Source organism: Microtus pennsylvanicus, chromosome 3 (genome assembly GCF_037038515.1).
Source record: "Microtus pennsylvanicus isolate mMicPen1 chromosome 3, mMicPen1.hap1, whole genome shotgun sequence".
NCBI lineage: Eukaryota > Metazoa > Chordata > Mammalia > Rodentia > Cricetidae > Microtus > Microtus pennsylvanicus.
Window position 1 is genome coordinate 75,273,578 of NC_134581.1, and position 24,221 is coordinate 75,297,798.

At 47.9% G+C, this 24,221-nt stretch overlaps 1 protein-coding gene across 2 annotated transcripts in view; it reads right to left on the reverse strand.

The window, feature by feature from the left end:
- The window catches only part of Dscaml1 (DS cell adhesion molecule like 1), a 324,403-nt gene that overhangs the window by 11,316 nt on the left and 288,866 nt on the right, over positions 1–24,221 (reverse strand). For both annotated transcript variants that reach the window (XM_075966084.1, XM_075966085.1), the window contains 5 exons: positions 23,148–23,388; positions 19,471–19,617; positions 17,199–17,354; positions 7,287–7,426; positions 992–1,145 (listed from right to left, as the gene is read on the reverse strand). In XM_075966084.1, the coding sequence (XP_075822199.1) occupies positions 992–1,145; positions 7,287–7,426; positions 17,199–17,354; positions 19,471–19,617; positions 23,148–23,388 (838 nt within the window). The remainder of the gene's footprint in view (positions 1–991; positions 1,146–7,286; positions 7,427–17,198; positions 17,355–19,470; positions 19,618–23,147; positions 23,389–24,221) is intronic.

The window sequence follows — 24,221 nt, forward strand, 5'->3', positions numbered from 1 at the left end:
AAAGGTTGGTGGTGTCCTGAGGAGAATGAGGGGAAGTGCGGATGCTGGAACGGCTGTGTGTGAGGAGCACGGACTCACAGCTACAAGGGACAGCACAGCACGTCTCAACTGTCTCAGATGGTCAGACCGCACAGTCGGATAGATGGTTGACAGTAGCTGAAGGTTGCAGGTGTGAGCCGCTGGCTTACCACAGACCCTCAGGTGGAGACGCTTGCTGGCTCTGCCTCTGTGGTCAACAGGGGGGATGCTCTCATCCCAGAGGGTGGGGCTGGGTCAAGGCAGGCCAGTACTGAGACCCTAGCCCAGAGAATCAGGTGAGCGTGAACTTGACTGGGGAGGGATGGGTCAGGGGGAAGGGTCCAGGAGACCAGAGACACTGGTAGACTTGATGTTCACTGGTGTTAGTTCTGCTCCTGGGCCAAGATGAAAACAGCCATAGTTCCACTTTGTGACTGATCCTGCGGTTTGGGTTGGGGCCTCAGGGCTGTCATTCTCTTAAAAGTACGGGAGTTCCTACAGACCATGCCATCCCTTATGTCCAGATCAGAGACGGGCCAGGCCTGCCCTGAGATAGTCTTGTTCCCCGGTGGTGGATAAAAGCATTAACAGAGAGAACCTTCTGCCTGCTGTTTCTGGTTGCATCATGAGACTCTCTCTGGAGTCCCAAAGACATACTCCACATCCCGAGAAGCACCTCTTCCAGGAGCTGAGTACTAAGACCAAGGTCTCAAGTTGGGGGAGACTTTGCATTGTAGCCTCTGTGCCTCTGTGAGAGCGGGCCGACTGTAGCCTGTTGTGTGACTTTCCCAGAGTCAGGGGGCAGCAGAGGCCTATTCTTTGGCCCATGCAAAAGGGAGACTAGTGGCCAGCTTCTCACAGCCAGTCACAGGTAGCGGGGAGGGGACATAGCCCTGTTTGGGAAGAACCAGAATTCTGCAAATGAGCTTCTGGAAGTTTCTACCAACCCCTGCCCCAGGCCCAGACCTCTCACCCTTGCCAGCAGGCTCGATGGTGACCTTCTCGCTGCTGTTCCCCCTGCCTGCAGAGGTGACCGCGGCCACCCACAGCAGGTACTGCTGTCCCCGGTTCAGGTGGGCGATCCTGTAGAAGAGCTGTTCTGGACTCGTCTCGTACTCGCTGGGAGCCTGTGGGGCAGAGGCAGAGCCACAGTATGAAACAGAAGCCAGGCCGTGGACCCCAGCCTGGCATTGTCCTCGGTGCCTGGGGCCGGGGCCAGGTCTCTGTCCAGCATGCTCTTTCCCAGCCTGAGAATGGCGGTGGACAGCATCTGTGCTGGGCTCAGCCCTGGGAGTTGATGGTGCCAGTCCTGCAGCATTTCTGGGTCAGCCTCAGTTTACATGTCTGAGTTCTAGAGGCTTCTGCAGCTGCAGCTACCCAACAGGTATGGGTATTTTGAGTGAATGACGAGGGGCAGTCAGAGAAAGGAGGGTGAGGGGTCCCAGGAAAACCACATGCAAAGAAAGGTTCTGTGAAGTCAAATGACTGCCTTTGCCTCGCCAGGGCTGCAGCCAGCCCTGCAGCCTGTCCCCTGCTCAGCCGCCTTCCAGCCCTGCCACCTAATCACACTCTTTCCTTCCCAGGAAGGGGTAGAGCGGCAGCAGGGAGAGTCTTACTGGGCACACTTTATTAACGATTATTAGTGGTATAGATCACCATATATATTTGTAGGTTACGTAAATCTATAACATTTTTTTTAACCAAATGACAGTTTTGACAAGTTGCCAACAAAACAATATCAGATCCCAGTGGTTTTACCAGTTGCTTTGATGAAAAGATTATGTTGCCTTGGAAACCAGAGGCTCAGATATTGAAATGAATTTGAGAAGGCGCTTTTGATAAGCGCTAGTTTGTAGACCTCCCGTCAGCCTCTTCCCTGGCATCGGCTGGATGGGGCTGACTTTCATTTTATTTTATTTTATTTTATTTTTTTGGCCAGCCGCAGGGAATGGGGGAAGAGGATAGCGCTAGAGCCCCTCTGAGATCAGGGCGCAAGTCCAAGGAGGGGGAACAGTCCCTGGAACAGATGGGGGCCCTGAGGCCAGAGAGAGCGAGTAATTAGTTATCTCCGCAGTCGTGAGCTCTTGTACACAGGCTCGCTTGCACATGGCTGTGTGGATGCACACATGTGCCGAGAGATGGATGCCACCGAGGGACATTCTTCATGGCCAGTGGGAAAGCTGAGGAGTCCAGCGACTTGTGACAGGAAAAAAAAACAGGACCTCCTGTTTTGGATGCAGGTCCTCTGAAGGAAAATGTTGGGAGAAGGTTTGAGAACCCTCATGATGGGCACAGATCTCTTGGCAGCATCTCGGGGTGTAATGCTGTGTCTAACCTTGAACACAATTCCTGCTAGGGACAGGTGCAGAGACATTTTGAGCCCTTTAAGCTAGGGCACCTGGGGACTGGTACAGTTCAAGCCAGTCCATAACCGTAGGCGTGTGCGATGGCTTTCGTGTCTGCTGTTCTTACCAGGCCTGTAACCCATGTGGCGAGAGGCCCCCACCCCCACAGGGGCCTTAGTTCTTTTGCAAATTGGGAATCATACAGTCTTGCCTGCTCGGGGCTGTGCGTCACCCTCAGGCAAAGACTGCACAATTATTTGAAAATCAGAATGCAGTTCCTTGGGCTTGTTTCCTGTGGGTGTAGAGGTGTGTGTGTGTGTGTGTGTGTGTGTGTGTGTGTGTGTGCACATGTGTGCTTGTGTGTATATGCTTGCATGTATGAATAGACGTTGGGTGCATGTGCTTGTGTGTCACTGTGTACTTGAGAATACATTTGTGTTCACACAGGGCAGGAAGTTTGTCTTCCCCTTGAAGATCTTCTTGTGTTTTTTTGTGCGTGTTTGAGTCTGTACACCTGCATGTCTGTGTATCTGGGCGTTTGTGTGGGAGTATGTGAGTGTGTGGGTGGTCAGAAGCCAATACTTGATATTTTTTTCTCAGAGTGATTTACGTTTTTATTTGTTTGTGTTTTGTTTTCTCTCTCACTCTCTCACAGGGTCTGTCACCGGGACCTCGAACTCACAGAGATCTGCCTGCCTCAGCCTCCTGAGGGCTAAACTTGCGTTTCTTATGTGAATAGCAGGAGGTACTTTATCCTCTGAGCCATCTCCCCAAGCCCTGGCTTTTGTGTTTAGAGACAGGGTTACACAGATAGGCCTGGAACCACGATGGAGTCAAAACAGGCCTCGAATTGATGGTGAACTTCCAGTCTCAGCCTTCCCTGAGCTAGGACTATAGGTATTGAACCTCCATATCTAGAGACATATCAGCATCTTACCAAGATTCCAGTACCTTCCCTTTAATTTGGTTTCTCTACAAATCCCTTGAAATTATTTTAAAATCATACTTTTGTATCTCCTAAGTAAGACTTGGTGGATAAGAAATTAAAGAAAAAAAAAACTATGATACAAAAAACCCAACAGGCAAACAATTATATGTCTTTCTAATTATAGAGGCAAAAAACAAAAGTGAAAATGATTGATAAACTCAAATTTTTTAAAAAAGAAATGTTATCATACATCAAGACAAATTCAAAAGGCATGCATTGGTGGCTACTTGTAATTTATACAATAGAAAATTATTATTGTCTTTAATATGTGAAGAGCACTTTCAAATCAATAAGAAAAGTGCAAGCAACCCAAATAGCAAGAATGAACACAGGATATGAATTCAAAGTGACTCAGAGAAAAAGACAACCAATACACATTTGCAAGTGAGAAACCTAATAGCAATCAAAGAAAGAAAATTTAAAATAAGATGACTAAAATATAAGGGGCAAAAATGAAAACAAAGCCCACAGCAAATCTGAAATCAGTATAGGCTCAGGAGCCTGGGCGCTCTGTGGCACATACATGTGCCTTCAAGCTGCTGGAAAGCGACCTGTACACATGTTCCTGAATGCTTCACAAAGCAAGTTCATGGAAGTATTATTTATAAGGGCGAAAGTGGAGCGATACTTAGAGGTGGGAGGGAGGCCTTGTGAAATATGTCATGTATAATGACCACTCAAGACTATGTGTTTGGACATCTGTTAGGCTGGAGACAAAGCTCATTGGTAGACTGCTGTGTAGTGTGTACAAAGCCTTGGTTCAGTCCATAGCACTGTGTAAACTCTGTGTGTGTGTGTGCATGTGTGTGTCACACGCATGTCATCCCAGCACTTGGTGGAGAAATCGAATTTTCTTTTCTTCTTCTTCTGCTTCTGCTTCTGCTTCTGCTTCTGCTTCTGCTTCTTCTTCTTCTTCTTCTTCTTCTTCTTCTTCTTCTTCTTCTTCTTCTTCTTCTTCTTCTTCTTCTTCTTCTTCTTCTTCTTCTTCTTCTTTTTCTTCTTCTTCTTCTTCTTCTTCTTCTTCTTCTTCTTCTTTCTTCTTCTTCTTCTTCTCTTCTCCTTCTCCTCCTCTTCCTCCTTCTTCTTTTTTTGAGACAGGGTTTCGCTGTGTAGCCCTAGCTATCTTGGAACTCACTTTGTAGACCAGGCTGTCCTTAAACTCAAAGACCTACCTGCCTCTGCCTCCTGAGTTCTGGGATTAAAGGCATCATGGCACCAAAAATTTAAGATCTTGCTTAGAGCCTGGAATACATGAAATCCTGTCACCACCACCCCCTAAAAAACTGTCAAGAAAAAAAAACTCCCATGACCCCCACAAAAGAATACAGAAAAGAACTCTCACAAATGATGTGGAAAATATTACATAACATGTAAATTTTTATTTTAATGTTATGTGAAAAAACCCCTCCAATCCCATAATACACATGCAGACCAGAGACTAGAAGGCTAGCCTGCTTGCTGTGTCAGCACTTGGGAGCTGGAGGCAGGGAGATCAGAAGTCCAAAGTCTTCCTGGGCTGCGTGGGGAGTTTGAGGTCAGCCTAGGCTACATGAGGAGGCCCTGTCTCAAAACTTCCTTCCAAAGCTGGAGGACTGTTATCAAAATGCCATCAGTGCTCATGCTGAGGGAGCAAGCACAGTAACATATGCTTCCTTTTTTACCCTTTTCTGCACGTCATAGAGTTTCTTATAGCATTTATTTATTTACTTCTATGTGCATGGACACGTATGCCATGCTGTGCTGTGTGCTTAGAGGTCATAGGACAGATTTCAAGGAACTTCACCGTGGGTTTTGGTAATCTAACCCAGGTTGCCAGGCTCTCACGGCAAGCCCTTTAACTCACTGTACCATCTCTCCGGCCCTATTACTTACTTATTTGTTTTATGTATTTATCCATGTACTGTGCAGATGCATGTGTGCACATGTAGAGATCAGGAGACAACTTGTAGACTAGAAACTGCTTCTCTCCATTCTTAGTTTCTGGGGACTGAGCTCAGCTTCTCAGGCTTGGTGGCAAGCACCTTTACCCGCTGAACCATCTCGTTGGCCCTGGCTATGATTCTGTACACAGACACTGTACGGAAGTATTTGGTAGAGTTGCACCCTGTCCGACGCAGTTTTGACCGCTCCCAGTCATTCACTGTGAGGTGTGCATCTGTGTGCACGTGTTCAAAGGCACACACCAGAGTGTATGAGCACACTGAGTCTCATGACTGCCTGCGTCTAAGGCCACAATGACGTCATGATCTCATGGTCTCACATGTCTGCATGTGAGCATGCCCTCTTCTCTAGCACCCTAATCAGAACTCCTCTTGTACATGAGTGGTAGGTAACACAGTCACTTGGCGTGTGGACTGTACTGTATAGAATGATAGTACTATCCATGGTGACTTTCCCTGGGGACCTCACGGAGCTCAGCCCATCTTCCTCCCCTCACTCCCCAGTCTCCCCATGTACTTGAAGTAATGTTCTCATTACTCTATGTAGACTTTGTGTGATATACCCGTGTGGAAGTTTCCCCTGAAAGGCCGTTCTCATAGCTCAGGACACAAAGAAGCTGGAATAAGGGTCTCTGCTGCATTTGGGATTGTGAATGCCCTGTGTGTCCAAGGCTTGGTGCCCACCCTGTGGTACTATTGGAAGACTGTGAAACTTTTAAGAGGTGGGACTCAGTTGGAGGGAGATAAGTCTTTGGAAGCATGTCTTTACTGTCTCTCATCTTTGAGATAGGTCTTGCTATTTAGGCTGGAATGAATGTCTCTCCTTTGCCTCCCAGTCATGTGCACCTGTGGTAGTTTGAATGTTATTGGCTCCCTTAATCTCAAAGGGAGTGGCACTATTAGGAGGTGTGGCTTGGCTGGAGTGAGTATGACCTTATTGGAGGAAGCCTGTCACTGTAGGGGAGGACTTTGAGATTTCTTGCACTCAGGATAAAGCCCAGGCCCTAGTCAGAGATGTTCACACTCCTATACTATTCCCGCCTTGCCTAGCTCCACAGTGTGGCAGTCATCTGAAGTAGGGCCCCAGCAGTGCCTCCAAACCTGGAGGATCCTGACGAAAGGCCACATAGACCCAGAGTTCACAGGCCAGCCAGTCCCTGGGAGTGCCTGGGGTCAGAAGAGCAAAGCTGCGAGGCCTTTTTTCCCCCCATCTGCTTGGCTGTGATCTGATGGAGGAAGGTCATTGGTTAATTATAATAAAGAAACTGCGTGGCCCTCATAGGTTAAAACATAGGTGGGAGGAGTAAACAGAACAGAATGCTGGGAGGAAGAGGAAGTGAGCTCAGAGGCCATGCTCCCCTCTCCCGGGCAGACGCGATCAATGAAGCTCTGACCCAGGATGGACGTAGGCTAGAATCTTCCCGGTAAGTGCACCTAGGGGTGCTACACACATTATTAGAAATGGGCTAGTCCAGGTGTGAGTTAGCCGAGAAGAGGCTAGATATAATGGGCCAAGCAGTGTTTAAAAAAATACAGTGTCCGTGTAATTATTTCGGGGCATAAGCTAGCAGGCAGCCGTGATGCTAGGGATGCAGCCCCGCTGCTCTTATTACAACAGTGACCCACAGGATTCAAGAGGGGCTCCAAAGCTGTGATAAGCTTGCAGCCTCTTCAATAGATGCCTGGCCCGCGATTTGGGATAGATGTACGCATCATGGTGTGTGTGTGTGTGTGTGTGTGTGTGGTGTCAAAAAGCAACTTGCAACTTGAAAAAGTAGGTTATCTTCTAATGTGTGGGTCCCAGGGCTTAGACTCAGATCTTTGAATTTAACCACAGATGTGGTTAAACCCAGTGAAACATCTTGTCCAGTGCCCATTCTGAACTATGATCCACAGGGAAGTATAGACAGAAAAAGCTCCATGGTTTGAACTGAAAGCTGATGGATGCATTCATTGTCCCTAAAAGATCTGTTCCCTGTCCCCCTCACTACTTACCGGTTGTCCGGACCCGGGGCTGGAACAGAAGATGGTGTACTTGCGGATCACCCCATTGGGCTTGGTTGGAGGCAGCCAGGAAACGACCACACTGCTAGCTGATGAAGGGACAGCTTTGATGCCAGCAGGGGGACCTGGAACTGAGCAGGGAGAAGACCTGGTTAGTCTAGAGAAGACAGAGCTCAGGCTTGAGTAACAGTGATGGAGGGGGAGAGTGGGTGAATCTGGGAGAGGTCCTTAGAGGGGGCCCAGGACTGTGGGCTAGAGCAGGAGGGCCCAGCACGGCTTACTGGCAGGAGGGCAGGGTGAGTGTTTGACCAGGCAAGACATAGGCAGACCAGAGAGAAACGGAACACAGGAAGCAGGCATCTGTTTCCTCTGTCGTTAATCCTTGTACCCCGGTGCCTTTACTAATGACATGCCTGTGTTTAGGACTCCACCCCACCGACACTGGTTACCTTGCTCTTTCAGGCCTGTGAGTTCCTTTAGGTTGGGCCCACAAAGTGCTTTTTGCTGTGGGCCCAGTGTTGTCGTGTGCACTGGCGAGGCCCTTTCTGTTTTCCGGGGAGTCTACCTGGCAAGTGAACTCAGAAATTCACTCAAGAGGCTCATATAGACTCTTTGATGCTTCTCCAGAGTAACAGGAAGCCTGGGAGAATAGTAGCTTTTTGTCTTAGTCACACTTCCCATCCCATCTCTCTCTCCCCACCTTATCTACTGTTCTTTTCCCACCCCCGCCCGCCATGTTTATTACTTTAGGGGCAGCAATTGTATCCTATTTGATTTTTTTTTGAGACAGGGTTTCTTTGTGTAACAGCTCTGGATGTCCTGGAACTTGCTTTGTAGACCAGGCTGGCCTCCAACTCACAGAGATCCACCTGCCTCTGCCTCCTGAGTGCTGGGATCACAGGCATGCACCACCACTGCCCAGCCCTGTTCAATTCTTACCTTCCTCTCCCTTAGCCTCATTGACCCTATCCACTAAAGGGTTATGGTGAGAATTACTGTTAAGTGAAATAAAACCCCCAGGACAGTGGTAGTGCATGGGGAATGCTCAAGAGATGGCAGGAGTCGCTATTTTTGTCTTCTCTCTGCCAGCGAGCTGGGGTGATTTCTTCTCCTTAGGAAGTGGTCAATGATTTGGGACCAACTACAGTGATGCTTATCTGGGGCAGCATCCAACCAGGGTGGATCCCAGAGGCCGAGAGCCAACCTTGGCTTCACCCTCCTGGCCTGCCATATCTTGAGTTGCAAGGGCATATGGATGTCTCTGGGGTAAGTGAGGTTGTCTTTGCACATTTTCTGCCTGTTACCAAGAGAGGTGTGCTAAATTCACAAGTGTGCATTTTTCTATCTTTCCATATGTCTGTCCACCCATCTATCATTTATTTCTATTTATTATCTATCTGTTTCTCTGTTATCTATCTACTATCATTTATGTATGTGTGCATGCATGCATGTATGTATATATCTACCTGTCATCTGTCCATCTACAATCTCTCTCTCCCTATTTATCTATGATATCTATTTATCCATCTGTCTGTCTGTTCATCCATCCATCCATCCATCCATCCATCCATCCATCCATCCATCCATCCATCCATCCATCCACCTATCTATGATATCTATCTATCTATCTATCTATCTATCTATCTATCTATCTATCTATCTATCTATCTATCTATCATCTCTCTATTATCTACCTATCTATCTGGTTTTTTTTGAGACAAGATCTCACTAGTTGTCCTTGAATTCATGATTCCCCTGCCTCGGCCTTCCAGGTGCTAGGACTTCAGATGTGTGCCATCGTGTTTGGCTTGTGTGAATGTGCTTTGAAGTTATATTAGGCCCTACAAACTCAGAGTTTCCTCTGCCTAACACTTGTAGCCATGTGTCCTTCTTTTATCTCCTAGGTCTGATATTAAAATTCCAGTTTTGGACACGTGGCGTGCTATACTTTTTGTTTTCCTATCCTTTTATTTTGAACTTTTCTATGCATTTTTATCTTGCGTGCGTGCACGTGCACACATACCATGGTTCACGTGGAGAGGTCAGGTGTCCTCCTCACCTTGCACCTTGGCTCCTGTCTTTTCACCACCGCAGAAGCCAGGAGAGCAGGCCCACCAGCTTCTGGCTTCTCCTGTGTTTGTATCCCGTCTCGCCACAGGAGCTCTGGGACTGTGGGCTAGCTGCTTCAGATGGGTTGTGCGGATTCAAACTTAGTCTTCAGTCTTGCTTGGCATGCATTTTACTCAGCAAGCCGTCTTTCCATCCCCTTTTACACACCCTTACACTTTCGATGCCGTCTGCACAGTATGAATTTAGGTTTCGTTACTACTAGCCCATCTGACAGGCTTTATCTTCTAATTGGAGGGCTTACTCAGTGTATCTTTAAGGCAACAGCTGGTAGATTTGTGTTTAAACTCACCCTCATAAAAATACTTCCTGCTTGTTTCCCTTCCTGTGTTTTTCTTTTCTTTGCTTTTTTGACTTCTTTCGAATTAAGTGTTCTGAAAATTACACTGCTTGGGTTGGAGAGATGGCTCGGTGGTTTAGAGCACTTACTGCTCTTGTAGAGGACTATTACCACGTGGTGTCTCACAACCATTCACAACTCCAGTTCCAGATGATCCAACGCCCTCTGCAGACCTCTGGAGGTCCCAGAAGTGCACACGGTGCACATATATACAGACAGGCAAAATATTCATGTACATAAAATAAATTTCAAATAGAAAATTGTATTTCCTACTTTTGATAATTTGATAATTGCAGAGCATTGCATTGTTTTCAGTGGTTATTAAAACAGATTCCAACATGATTTTTTTTTTTAGACAGGGTCTCACTTCTTTAACCCAGACTGGTCTCAAACTTAAGTTCCTCCCCCCCTCAGGCTCCCAAGTGGTTTCCAGGCATGCGATTACAGATATGGGGCACCACATGTGACCATTAGGTGAGTCTTACTTATCAAAGTTTAGTATGAACTGGCACTTTTCTTCTCAGACAATGCAAAGACACCAGAGATTTCACAGACCTCTCCCACTTTGTACGTCACTGTTGGGTATCTCGGGTCTGTATATACATCATCATTATGATTGTGTTATGACCGTTGGGTATCTCGGTTCTGTATATACATCATCATTATGATCGTGTTATGCAGTCAGTATTAATTTAGGTTGGCCCATATGTTCATCACTTAATTGCTTTGTTTTCCTGCTGCATCACTGAGCTTCCATCTGGGATCATTTTCCTTCTAGGCAAACAAGAACACCTTTGACTATTTCTCTAGGGCAGGTACATTGGTAATAAATTCTTTCAGCCACTGTTTGAATGAAGATGTATTTTTTTTAACATTTTGTTACTTTTTCAGATTTCTTTCTTTCATTTTATGTGTATGAGTGTTTGGCATGCCTGTGTATGTGTAGCATGAGCATGCCTGTTGACCGTGGAAGTCAGAAGAGGGCATGGGATCCTCTGGAACTGGAATTACAGATGTTGTAAGCCATGATGTGGGGTTTGAGACCCAAACTCAGGTCCTAACTGTTGAGCCCTGTCTCCAGTCATCTGAATGCACGTCTTCATTTCATTTTAATCTTGAGGCATAGACTATGCGGATCATCACAAGTCATAGAGATTTCCTTACATATAACCAATCCCTTTTTAAAGATTTGTTTTCGGCTTTCACCATTTCTGACAAGTTGACTGAAAATCTTATCATTGCTTCTTTTCAGATTTTATTCCTTCTGGCATCTTCTAAGAGTCATTCATTCATTCATTCTCTCTCCCCCTCCTTACTCTCTTCTGCTTTACTATACTGTTTTTAGGTGTGTATTTTCTTTATGTTGCTATCTACAGAGTTAGAACATCTTAACTTTTGGGGAGGATTTTACAAGATAGGGTTTCTCTGTAGCTTTGGAGCCTGTCCTGGAACTAGCTCTTGTAGACCAGACTGGCCTCGAACTCACAGAGATCGGCCTGCCTCTGCCTCCCGAGTGGTGGGATTAAAGGCGTGTGCCACCACTGCTTGTCTGAACAGGTTCGATTTTGTGGCTTGATAGTACTTATCATCTTTAAGACATTTTTAGAATATTATCTTCTGCTTAGTTCTCTTTCTCCTTTTCTCTGGGATGAATTCCATATTTCTATATCCTTGATACTCAGAATAGTCCATCAACCAGCATGGACATCAGGAACATATCAGACCCTGGGAAATCTCAGGTTCTACCTTCGACCTATCAAATCAGAGTCTGGATATTAACATGACTCCTAATTGATATATATATATATATATATATGCCTATTAAAGCTTAAAGATAATTCATTAGACATAATTTCTCTATGCATCTTTCTTGTTCATTTTTACTTTTTAGTGAAGTGGTTCTCAACCTTCCTAGTGCTGTGACCCTTTAATTGTAATTTTGCTGTAATTATGTAGTTATGAGTTAAATTGTAATGTAAATACCTGTTTTTTGATAACTTTGGGGTTGCAGTCTCTCTCTGCTTCATCTGGTTATTTTCTTTTGCCTCATCTTCCAATTTAAAATTTATCTCTTTAGCTGTGTCTATTGTACTTTTAAACTCAGTTGAGTCCTGGATGTCCTGGAACTCACTTTGTAGATTAGACTGGCCTCAAACTCACAGAGATCTGCCTGCCTTGCCTCTCAAGTGCTGGGATTAAAGGCATAAACTACCATTTTCTAGCTAGTGACTGAGTTCTTAATTTTGGCATTAGTTTAACTTTTTCCCATTCGATAGTTTCATTCTAATTTTAGTCTTTCCAAGCATAATTACCATGGAACCCATGTTTGGTCATTACAATTGCAAAAATTATGTATTTCCTTTGTATACTTTCCTTGATGGCTTTTGTTTATTTGCTGATTCTGTCCCAGTAATTTTTATTGTATCCCAGACACAGTGCTTGCTAGACTGTACCAGTAACGTGAAAACTCAGGTGGTAACCATCTCCCCAAAGAGAAGATACATCCTGGACACTAGCAGCTTGGGGTCACTTCAATCCAGACTATAGGCCTGAGAGGAGAATTCAAAGCTATGTGCGCTTGGCTCATGCTTACTCCTGGACTTCAAGGGCTGTTTGTCCCTCAAGGTTTTGATGGAAGGAGAATGGGGTTCACCAAACAGATTTCACCTTCGCAGTAGGCCCTGGCCTCTGATTTGTGTTCCTTCAGTGCTATTCAGTGTCTCGCTCACGGTCTCAAGATTCAGAAACTGTCCTTCCGGGAAAGGGCTGCTTCACATCAGGCTCCTTCCTGAGTCCTGATTTTCCCTGGGGTCCTGGCCCAGCAATTCACTCTGCTGTCGACAGTATGATAACCTTTAGGCAGGAATCTTTAAAGGAAATCACTAGGCTCCTAGTTACCTTCAGCAGGGAAGGTAGGGGTGAGTCTCCTGGCCCATGGCTCCTCTCAACTCACCTCTTCCCTTCATCAGCTGCCGGCCCACCTTTGCATAGGCTTCTTGCACTGTCTTTACTCACTGCACCCAACAAGATTTATCTTTCCCGAATGGCTCTAGTCCTGCTCCTTCCTCCACTAGAGGCCTTTAAAAACAGTCTAGTATGCAGCTTGGCTTGGCTTTGGTTTCCACAGGGAAGGTGAAGCTTGGACAAAAGTCTTTGTAAAGACTGAGTCCAACCAAGGCAGCCCCAAACCAAGCCCAGACTGAGTTCTGCCCTTGGTAAGTGTATGTGACTTCTATGTTTGCATTTTTGTCTTCTTTCTTTGTAAAAATTGCTTTGTTTATTTACTTTTTGTTTTATGTGTATGAATGTTTTGCCTGTGTGTATGTACGTACACCACGTGTGTGCAGTGCCTGCAGAGGTCGGAAGAGATCATTGGATCTCCTGGAACTGGAATAACAGTTTTGAGTTGCCAAGTGGGTGCTGGGAACTGAATCTGGGTCCTCTATGAGAGCAGCACGTGCTTTTAACTGCTCAGCCATCTCTCTAGCCCCTTATTTCTTTTGTGTGTGTGCATGTTCATGTGTGCTAGTGTGTGTGTGTGTGTACATGAATGAGGAGGCCAGAGCACAAGCTTGGGGGTGTTCCTTAGGAAACATCTACATTGGTTTTTGAGATAGGGTCTCTTACTGGGACCCAGAGCTTGCCAATTAGGCTGAATTAGCTGGCTAATGAGGCCCAGGGATCTGTCTGTCCTGCAGCTCTGACTTACAGGAGCATGCTACCACATCTGGCTTGCTTGCTTTCTTTCTTTCTTTCTTTCTTTCTTTCTTTCTTTCTTTCTTTCTTTCTTTCTTCTTCCTTCCTTTCTTTCTTCCTTCCTTCCTTCTTTTTTTTTTTCGAGATAGGGTTTCTCTGTGGGACAGCACCAACTGTCCTGGAACTCACTCTGTAGACCAAGCTGGCCTGGAACTCACAAAGATCCACCTGCCTCTACCTCCCAAGTGCTGGGATTAAGGGCATGCACCACTACTGCCCGACTATACCTGGCTTTCTATGTGGGTTAAGAGGATCAAGTTTGAGTCTTTATGTTGTATGGCAAGCAGTTTTCAGAGTGCGCTATCTCCCCAGCTCCTTATTTCTCCTATTTCTTTTAGTTGCTTCTAAAAGGTTTTAATTTCTTTTCCTTAGGAAAAATGTAAAATCTTGAGGGTGGTGGGTAGGTGAGGTCTTAATGCCTTCAGATTAAGACACTTGGCCACGGTCCCACAGAGGGGCTGTGCTTGGAACATGGACCTGTCTGCTTTCCCTATCAAATGAGTACAAACTGGAATAATGTCCCCCTGCACATGGCAGAGGCTGGCTGGTGGGACTAGTGTGACTATGACACGGCCAGCGGAATTGGTTGACACTCTGCCCTGCCTCCTACAGACAGACCTGTCTTTTGATCAGGTTCCCACGCCCCTCTACACTTTAGAAAGAGTTGACTCTGTCACCTACATGGGAGGATATATTAAGTTTTGGCAAGATGTTTGGCCATGACAATTCCCTTTTGATACCTGGTTTAGTGAGAGGAATGTGGCCCTGTTCTGGCCAATAGGAAGTGAGGATAAATCTGATAAGCAGGTTTCTAGGAATAGTTTCCTTTATGCCAAAAGAGGCATGGTGACTTGAAGTGACTTCCTCTGCCTGGTCTAGTGAGAAGCAGGGGGCGGTGGCCATCTTGAAATCTTGGAGGGAATCTGTGGCAGTGGGAGGGAGAGGGATTCTGCTATGTTGAAGATGGCAGGGGGGAGCTACTAGTCAAACCAACCTGGAATACGTCACTCGGGGCTCCCTGGTCCATGTGGCAATAACAGTGCTTACTACTTTTGTCTCGTTTGGTTAGGCTTTCTATTATACAAACAATTTCCTAACAGCCCTCAGTGAAGGGTAGCCTGGATTTGTCTTCTGTTTTCCGAGTGGCACTCACAGAATAGCTCTGGGCCTCTGGGCCTCAGAGTTCTCCTCTGTAAAATGGAAAGAAGGCTAGGAGGAGGATAGTTCATGTGTGACAGCATGCCTCATACACGTTAAGTCACGACTTCTGTTTGGGACGAGACATCATCTGATGTCATGCCCTTTCTGGCCTTGGGCTTCCCTTTGGGGACACCAAGTCTCTCCCCTGTTGTGTCATTGACAGCATCTTCGTAGCCACAAAGCAACTATCATTATTATCACCCAGGGCTTCTTCTCCAGATGACTTTCTAGTTATCTTTTTTTTTAGTTTGATGAGGCACCATCATTCCCACTTGAGGAGGCAGCAGAAGCCCGAGTGACTTGTCACATGACCATAGGACTACGGAAGTTCTTCTGTGGAACTGGCCAAGACTTTCCATACCATGCAGCTGCTTCCTAAAGGTGGGGACTCCCACCCTAAGCCTGGATTCTGTTGTTCATGTTCCTGTGTGTCTTTGAAAGTGACTTTGGGTAGACAGCTGAAGGCTCCTGCAAGGGCAGGATGATGCCTGTGACCCCTGGGGCCTCACTTTGTTTAAATACATGGAGATGCTCATGGGTGTGGCCTTGACTGAAGGAGGAGGAAGGAAGCTTAGGGACCTCTGTGACTCATTTCCAAAGACCAGGAGTATACCTGTGTGGCCTGGTCCCAGGCTTTAAGATGGGGCCAGGCTGGGCACCAGTTCAGTTAATCCTCTACCCAAGAGCAGGTAGTTCTGCCCTGAGCCATCTCAGGAAGTCAAGACAGGGAAGTGTGACAGGAGGATTGGTAAATGCTGAGCTGCTTAGAGCTTTTGAGGTTGGCAGTTGGTGGCAAGGCTGAAGGGAGAGGAGCTGGTTCAGACCCTGTACTGGGAGTGTATGAAATTTCTCTTCATCATTCACAACTCTGACCCTTCCAGAACCTCTGCCAAATATCTGGGTAGGCCCTAGATCCCAGGTCTCCTTATTCTTCAAAGAAACACAGGCCGAGGAGGAAGAAAGCCAGGATACCAATGATGGCCTCTGCTTACATGTTCCTACTGCGTTCCAGACACTTTACACGCCTACTACATTCCAGACAGACACTTTACACGCCTACTGAGTTCCAGACAGACACTTTACATGCCTACTGCGTTCCAGACAGACACTTTACACGCCTACTGCATTCCAGACAGACACTTTACACGCCTACTGCGTTCCAGACACTTTACACGCCTACTGTGTTCCAGACAGACACTTTACATGCCTACTGCGTTCCAGACACTTTACACACCTACTGGTTCCAGACACTTTACATGCCTACTGCATTCCAGACAGACACTTTACACGCCTACTGCGTTCCGACAGACACTTTACACGCCTACTGCGTTCCAGACAGACACTTTACATGCCTACTGTGTTCCAGACACTTTACACGCCTACTGCGTTCCAGACACTTTACACGCCCACTGCGTTCCAGACATTTTACATGCCTACTGTGTTCCAGACACTCTTCACCCAAATGCAGCCTTTCTAAAGAGAGGGTACCCGGCCCAGGACATTCAGTTAAGAAACAACGCAGGACCAGTGAGATGTCTAGGTAGATAAAGATACGTGCCGTACTAGCCTGGCAATCTGAATTTGATCACCAAAACCGATGGCAGGACAGAAACAATTCCACCAAGTTGTCCTCTGACCTCCACACATGTGCCATGACATGTATGTATATATGAACATACACATCATATACACAGATAGAATAACAGCAAAGGTCGGGGCAGGGTGGGGTAAGAAATGGTGTCAAGAAGCAGGAGCCCAGAGTTGTGTGCCAGGTCTGGTCCAGGCCATCTTCTACTTCAGTGGTCTCCCAGATCTGTGCAGTTCTGGGCTCCATTGGAAGCTCAACCCTTCTCCCTACCTGTTCCTTCTAGGGTCGATTCAGCTTCCAACCTTGCTTATTTACACTACATTCTTGAGTTTGGCCTGAATTATCCTCAACAGAAGAAGAGCCTAGTGACCACAGTTCCACCTGGAGGTCTAGCTCAGTTTTCTCCTGGTGAGTTCAAGGCCTGGACCACACTGGGGCTTTGGTGGCATGACCACCAAGTCCTTAACCCTGGTTGTACAAGGTGACTCTCCTGACTCCCACATCAAGCCCAACATCCATGCCTAGAGGAAACTGAGCTGTGTCTGTCGGGAGAGCAGACTCCTCTAAAGAATGCCTTGAGGGCGGGACCAGGAGAAGAGTTGTCAGGCTGCTGACTTGGTGCTTCAGAGAGCAGAGTCGTAAGGGAGGAGACAGCTGCTTAGTTGTTCCCACATCCGTCCCAGAGCGTGTCAACAAGTTCCACAGTCAGAAATGTTTGGTGGACAGCCCCTCCTCCAAACCTCCCTCCAGGGGCTCAAAGGGACAGAAGGAAGAATGGTTCCCTGCTCTTGTGGCCCCGGAATAGGAGCTGGAAGCAAATAGCCTGTATGTGGGGTGCACTCCTGGGAAGTTGGTTCCTGAGGGCAGAGAGGTAGGTCGTCCCTGGACTCACCATCTTCCTTGGTCTGGATATAGAGCACGCTGCTGCGCACACCGTCCCCGGCCTGCGTGTAGGCTAGCACCTGGACGCTGTAGTTGGTGAACTTCTCCATGCCCCGCAGCTCCACTCGCTCCCTTGTGGTGGTGACATTCTGCATCTCGCCCCACTCTGTGGAGACAGGCCTTTAGTCGTGAGGCTGACCCTGCCATGCTCCCTGCCCGCCTCCTAGCCTGGGCTCAGACCTCTACTCTGTAGGGGTGAGGACTAGAGGGTCTTCTGCAAGGTAGCAGATACGTCCCTAGGCCATATCTCTCCTTAAATACCAAGTGTGTGCTGGCCTTGAACCCCAGTTGACCTTGTACCAACTTTTGCTTAATGCTCTCTTTAAGATACATCCATCTGTATCTCTCCCTGAGCATGTACCCTCCTGCTACCCAACTCCCTCCTTCCTTAGCCCCCTGGGGACCTATCATTCTGGTTCCACTAAGGAGCTTCTTGTGGATCCTAAAAGAAATGTTCAGGGAAGGACGGGCATGGTGGTACATGCCTTTAACCCCAACCCTCAGGAGGCTGAGGAAGGATGATCTCTGGGACTCTGAGCCTAGTCCGGGCTACACTAGCCAGGCTACACAGTAAGATCTTGTCTAAAAATATAGTTTATGTCAAGTGTCCTTGGAGAGGGCCACAGAAGCAAAAAGGAAAACAAGCAGGGAGGGCTTCTGAGTCCCTGCTGAACTATGTGGAAGACTGGCCCGGGCACAGCGCTGGGGACAGACTTTGTAGAATGAGAGACCAGAGATCAACTCTCAGTGTCTCACTGGCAACCAGGTGTAGGCAAAGGGTTTAAGGCACTGGCCAGGCGGCAGCGCAGAGTGTAGGGCCCAGAGAATGAGAACACCATGCCCAGACGGGATTCAGAGGCCTCCGTACAGGAAGCAGGGCAGACCTATCTGGGGCACATGGAAAGACCTAGGAAGATGGCAGCTTCACTAATACCCCCACAGGCTTTGGAGAATAGAGGTCAATGTCTTCTCTGAGGGCTGGGTTGGAAAGCTCATTGCCTTGAAAAAGAGAAAGCAAGTTCTGGAAGGAGCCTTATGCTGATCCCATGTAAGGGTCACGTTTGTTTGTTTTTTGAGACAGGATCTCACAATGTAGCTCTGACTGTCTCTGTCTCCCAAGTGCAGGAATTAAAGGCAAACACCACCACTGGGTGGACCGGGGTTTCACAAGGTACTTGGGAAACCTTCAGTGGTTGAGCCCTAAGACTGAGGCTTCTAAGCTTCCCTAGGAGAAAATGGATCAGGGATGTCTTTCCAGTAGTGTTCAGGTCGGGAGGGAGGCAGCAGTAACTTGGAGAGGTGGCTGTGAGCTGCATCCCCAGGTCCTCTGGAAGGGAAGGTGCAGAAGCCTGGGAGGCAGAATGTTTGGAACTAGGCTACAAGCACATCACAGGCCTCTGCTCCATGAGGTGAGGAAAGCTTCTGTGTACACAGCTGGGCATGCAGGCTGCTGGCTCTGCATCCTATAGAGTTCCTGGTCACTAGAAGGCCTCTGTGCACACCACTAGGCATGAGAACGATGCATTTGTTGGGGTTCCACAGGCCTGTCTGCATCTGAAGCAAAGAAGCCACCCTGAAGGCATCTCTTCCGCTTATCCCTCTCTGTCCTCGCTCTGTGAATTCTGTCCGGCCCCTCACATTGCTGTTCACATTGGACTTACACATCTTACTACCCATCTGGCTTCATCAGTTTGACCAAAGAGCAGCTTCCCTAGGCTCGGATAAGCCTGCTTCCTCTCTCATCCCTCTGGGCCTAGATGATGACAGCTTCCTGCAGGTACTAATCCTGGCCATCCTCTCTCCTCCCCACCCCGCTAAAAGTACCCCTTCAACACACATGTGTGTGCCACCTGCTCCCTGCCTGATATAGCCATAAAGTCTTAATATCAGCATATCAGAATAGTAAATGTGCCTCAGTATCCCAACGACTCCTATGCGTGCGATTGTCTAGGTGTGGCTGGTACCTACTGCCCCTCACCAGGGAGGTGACCGTGTGCATGACCTCAACCCTCATCTGGCTCTGGTCCTAGGCTAACAAGGACTCAGGCAAGTGGACCCTCACTGTCATATCACACTGCTGTAGCCTCCATATGTGTGCAGAGGGGCTGTGCTTGCCCTTGACATGCTGCTGGAAGCTACTCAGTTCTAACCAAGCCTGGGGCGCATCCCAAGGAATGCAAGCCCATTAGCCTGGACCCAGCCATTAACCCCAGAAGACTCACCCCCATCAACATAGAGTGACCAGAAGATGACCCTATAGCCTTTGAGGACACCGTTGAGGGTGCTTCGTGGGGGCTCCGACCAAGAGATGACAGCCACGTCAGAAGTGATGGACAGGGCTCGGACATTCTCTGGGGGTTGGCTGGGCACTGTAGAGGGTAGTGGGAAGCAACAGCTGGTCAGTCAGTTAGGGTATGAATGACAATATAACATATGTGTCTCATACTGGGCCCAAGTTGCCTGATCATGGGGATGTGGAGTCAGACAAGCACAGAGACTGTCTGACTCGGAGGTCTGGGAGTTGGACTGCCATTCAAATCTTCTCTGATCTCCAGTCTCACCCTACCCCATCTCTTTGGGGGCAAGATGGCCCTGGTTTTGTTAGCTTCTGGAGAAGAGGATGAACTTGGACATGGTCCCAGCAACTCCTCAGTAGGCCATGACAGTCAAGAGAGTCCACAAGATGAGTGTAGTAGCTTGGGAGACCAATCAAGTTCCAGGGTAGCTGTAACTCAGTCTCTAACAGAGGGCTAGACAGATGGATCTGAACCCAGGCCTGGCCTGGGAATTTCTGCATTTTGCGGTTAAGCTGAAGGGAAAGTGAAAAGGAAAGGGGATCTCAATGGATCCTGGCTTAGGGTCCGAAAGTTCCCACGGAGATCTCTAAGACTTCTGGGCCCATTACTCCCTGTCCCGTCTCTATGTAGGAGCATGCCCCAAAACCTGGGTGTCCTGAAACTACAGTGTGAGGCCAACTTGGGTAAACTATGTGTCTTTGACTCTGAGAGCTCCCTCTGTGACTTCTGAGTCCCCTAGCCTCTCAGTGGGAGCAAAGCACCGGGTTAACTCTGCTAAGAGTTTCAGCTGCACTTTGTGCCAGCTTCCTAGGAGCCCAGGACAGAGGGAGAGAGTGAGCCCGCTCTGGCATGAATGGGAGAAAGGAGGCAGAGGCTGGAGGGAAGGTAATTAGATCCCGTTGCCCCACAAGAGGCAACTCTAATTTTTATGAGCATTTAAATGATAATACATCATCCTAACGATCCTCTTTGAGAGTGATTATTGTTTCATATTACTTAGGTGTAAAAATATAAGCACCATGTAATTAGGGACCCAGTGTAATAAACTAATACAGATCGCCCGTTCGAACAAAATGAAGGTAATACAATTATGGAAAAGACACTCTTGCTAAGGCAGGGGCCCTTGAATACCCCAGGAGGAGTGCTAATATTGCCAGAAAACGATCAGGATCTGACAGGCTAACGAGGGCCTTAATTAAGTATGAAAAACTGCGGAGCAAATGCACGTGGAAACTTTCTTCCCTGTCTCCTCCTTCGTTTTGAAAAGGACCCCACAGCCCGTGCTGAGCCCTCCCTGGTGGAAACTCCGAGGGCCCTGTCTGTGGGAGGGAGGCTGTTCTCCCCTGAGGATGAAGGATGGGATTTTAGGGTTGGGTGGGCTGGCCTGGGCTCTGGGTTTGGACAGCTGGTTCAGCAGACCTTCATGGGGCATGCTGTATCCAGTCTTGCTCCCGAGCACAGGGGAAGCAGGTGGACCAGAAAGAGTATGGCCTAGGGATCAGGCTTGGATGTTAGTCATGGTTGGGGCTGTTATAGTACAAGGTAAGGAATAAATGGCTGCCAGTTGAGGCCGAGCTGCGTGAATTCTGACTCAGCTGTGGTTTTCATGGGTACTCCATGGACCACAAGCAGCTCCCCCGCCACGTCGTCATCGTCATCATGGAGTCCCGGCTACACAGAGCTGTAGGGTACAGCAAACACTGAAGGCTTCCAGAGAGTACGGTGGGAACTCCTGAGCTAGGGCACCACTTGAACCAATACTCCAGCCTGAAAGGCGATAAGCTGTCCCTCAGCCCAGTCAGGCTTGTAGTCAATGTCTTTAGGTGGTGGAGAAAGTTGGGGGGCCCAGGGTTTCTTCAGGCTCTCTGCAACTCTCTGATCTCTGCCAACCCTCTCTTTTCCCCACTCAGATCTGGGATCTACACCATCCCCAAACTCAGCTGTGTCCTAGCCCAGTGAGAAGGAATCTGGGGATGGAAGCAGGATTTGAAAGCCCTAGACAGCTTCTACCTTCAGCCAAGGTTTAGAAAAGTGAGTACAAGCTTCTCCAGTGTTCCTGGCCTGACTCCCCCTCTCAGCACAGGCTAAACTTGCAAAGGGGAAGAGGGAGGAGAGGACACAGCTAAGCTCAGGGCCTGGTTCGCCAGTGTTGGGCTGCTTGGCTTTTGTAGTGCCATGCAGCAAGGGCATTGCACCCTCCCTTCCGGGAGAAGTAGACCCAAGACCTAGAGAGTTTCCACTCTCAGCCCCTCACTTTCAATTGGGGTGTCAGGAGGAGGCTTTGAAGACTCTTCTGCATCTTCCTATTCTGCTTTCTCAGGGTGTGTATATGTAATTGACTGCTTGCCTGCTGCTCTGGAGGCATCGAAGCTCTATGTCCTATCTCAACCTGATACAGGGTCAGGCTCCAGCTGTCTGTCATCTTTCCTGTGTGGACAGGATGCACGCTCCTGTTCTCTCCCAGCTCTGGAGAATATGGGTCCCTTCATTTACTATCAGACTGTGGGAGCTTTTCTAGTTATGAGGGTGCTAATATTTATTGATTGATTGATTGATTGATTGATTTTGAGACAGGGCCTCACTATGTATCTCTGGCTGACCTGGAACTCACTGTGTAGACCAGGATGACTTTGATTTCACAGCGATTTGCCTGCCTCTGCCTCCTCCGTGTTGGGACTAAAGATGTGTGCCACCTCCAGCAGAGTGTTTTTTAAGAGCCAGCCTCTAAATTCTTCTGCCATTTAGCTGACAGAATTTCTTAATTCTGTAGTCTCTTCTTATACCCTTGAAACAGATCGGGGACACATTCTAGCCTAGAAATACAAGTGAAACTTGGCTCTTCTTTCTCTGCTTCTCAAAGGAGAAACTAGGCCCAGAATGAGGGGAAAAGCTTGGTCAGGGGCTAGGGGCCCAGAAGGGAGGAGAGAGATACAGGGACGGAGAGACATGGATAGACAGACAGACTACGAGGCAGAGCATCAGCGAGTGAGAGACAGAGACAACCGCAGGGGCTGATGCTGTTTTTGTTGAGTGGACTAAGGCCCCCTTGGGAGCAGGGGGCAAGAGGAGATGGGGCGGTAGGTGTGTTGGTTATTTTTTTGGTTAACTTGATACAAACTGGAGTCATCTTGGAAGGGGAAACCTCAGTTAAGAAACTGTTTCCACCAGTTTGACATGTAATCAAGTCTTTGGAGTGTTTTCTTGATTAGTGGTTGATATAGGCAGGCCCAGCCCACTGTGTGTAGAGCCAGCTCTGGGGTGCTGCTCCTGGGCTGTACAAGAAAGCAGGCTGAGTCAGCCATGGAGAGAAAGCCAGGAAGTAGTGTTCCCTTGTGGCCTCTGCTTCAGTTCATGGCCCTGGGATCCTGCCTTGAGTTCCTGTTCTGACTTCCCTCAGTGATGCAGTGTGACCTGGAAGTGTAAGATGAATTAATCCTTTCTCCCTCAAGTTGCTTTTGGCCGGTGTTCTATCCACAGCAGTAGAAAGCAAACAAGAGCACCCATGAAGCTTGTGTTGCTCACAAGATCAACGTAGATCCAGGTCCTGGGTCTGCCTGAACCAGAATCTGACTCCACGCTCCTAGCCCTATGTCTGCCCTTACCATCCTCCAAGGTGGTGGCATTGATCTCACTGGATGAGGGCCCTGTGCCTGCCCGGTTGAAGGCCTGCACCACCACGCCATACTGAGCAAACTTCTTGAGGTTATCCAGGGTGTAGACCTCACTGTCCCCGGTGGCCTTCATCTCCACGATGCTGTACTGCCCATTGCTGCCAGGGCTGTTTTCCCGGTACCCAATCTGGTATCCCCGGATGACTCCATTCTGCAGCTCCTTCTTGGGTGCCTGTGGGTCAGGGGAAGAGCCGAGGATGAAGACACGGTGATATTCTGAGATGACTTTGTTCTTAAAGTCAAGGACACATCATCAGTCTGTGCCTAGCCCTTTGAAGACTCCTGTTTCTTTTAGATTGAACCGCGAGCTATTTACCATGGCTTCTAGCCCTCTGTGAGCATGACACTGAGATGCCAACCCATCTTCTCACATAGCCCTTTATGCTGTTCTTGTCCCCACTCTGGTCTCTCTCCTTTGTCATGTCCTTGAGGAGAGGTCCCCTTTTTTATGAGACAACCCTTAGCTGTTAGTGGCTTGTTTAGGCCTCTGGTCAGAGGTCTGGTCTTTCCTCCATGGCTTCTGACATTCTATAGAGTTCACTTCTGTGTTTGGATGTCTGCCCCAGCAGAATCTAATGTCACAAAGATGAGATGTATTGACTCTTTTTACTACTGTGTCTCTGGTCTATAACGGTACCTGTCATAGAGTGGGCCCTGATTACATATTTAGTGCATGTATGCATGTATGTATCATTAAACAGGGATGTTACTTGTATGCTTAGGGACCTAGAAGAATTGGAACCTGAGACAAAAGTGATCTGAAGAAGAGAGGTATAAACAATGAATTTAAATAAAAGGAATGTCCTGTGATCCCTGTTCACGCACACTGCGATGGTCATTACTGATAAAAAATGATGTAGAAAAATCAGAACCCTGTTACAGGAATGTCAAGTACAACAGCAGTGCAAGCAATCCGGCTGTTTTTCAAGCAGACAGACATTGAGTTACCATGTGATCCAGGTGGTCATACAATCCTACTCGGGGTATTAACCTCGGACGACTGAA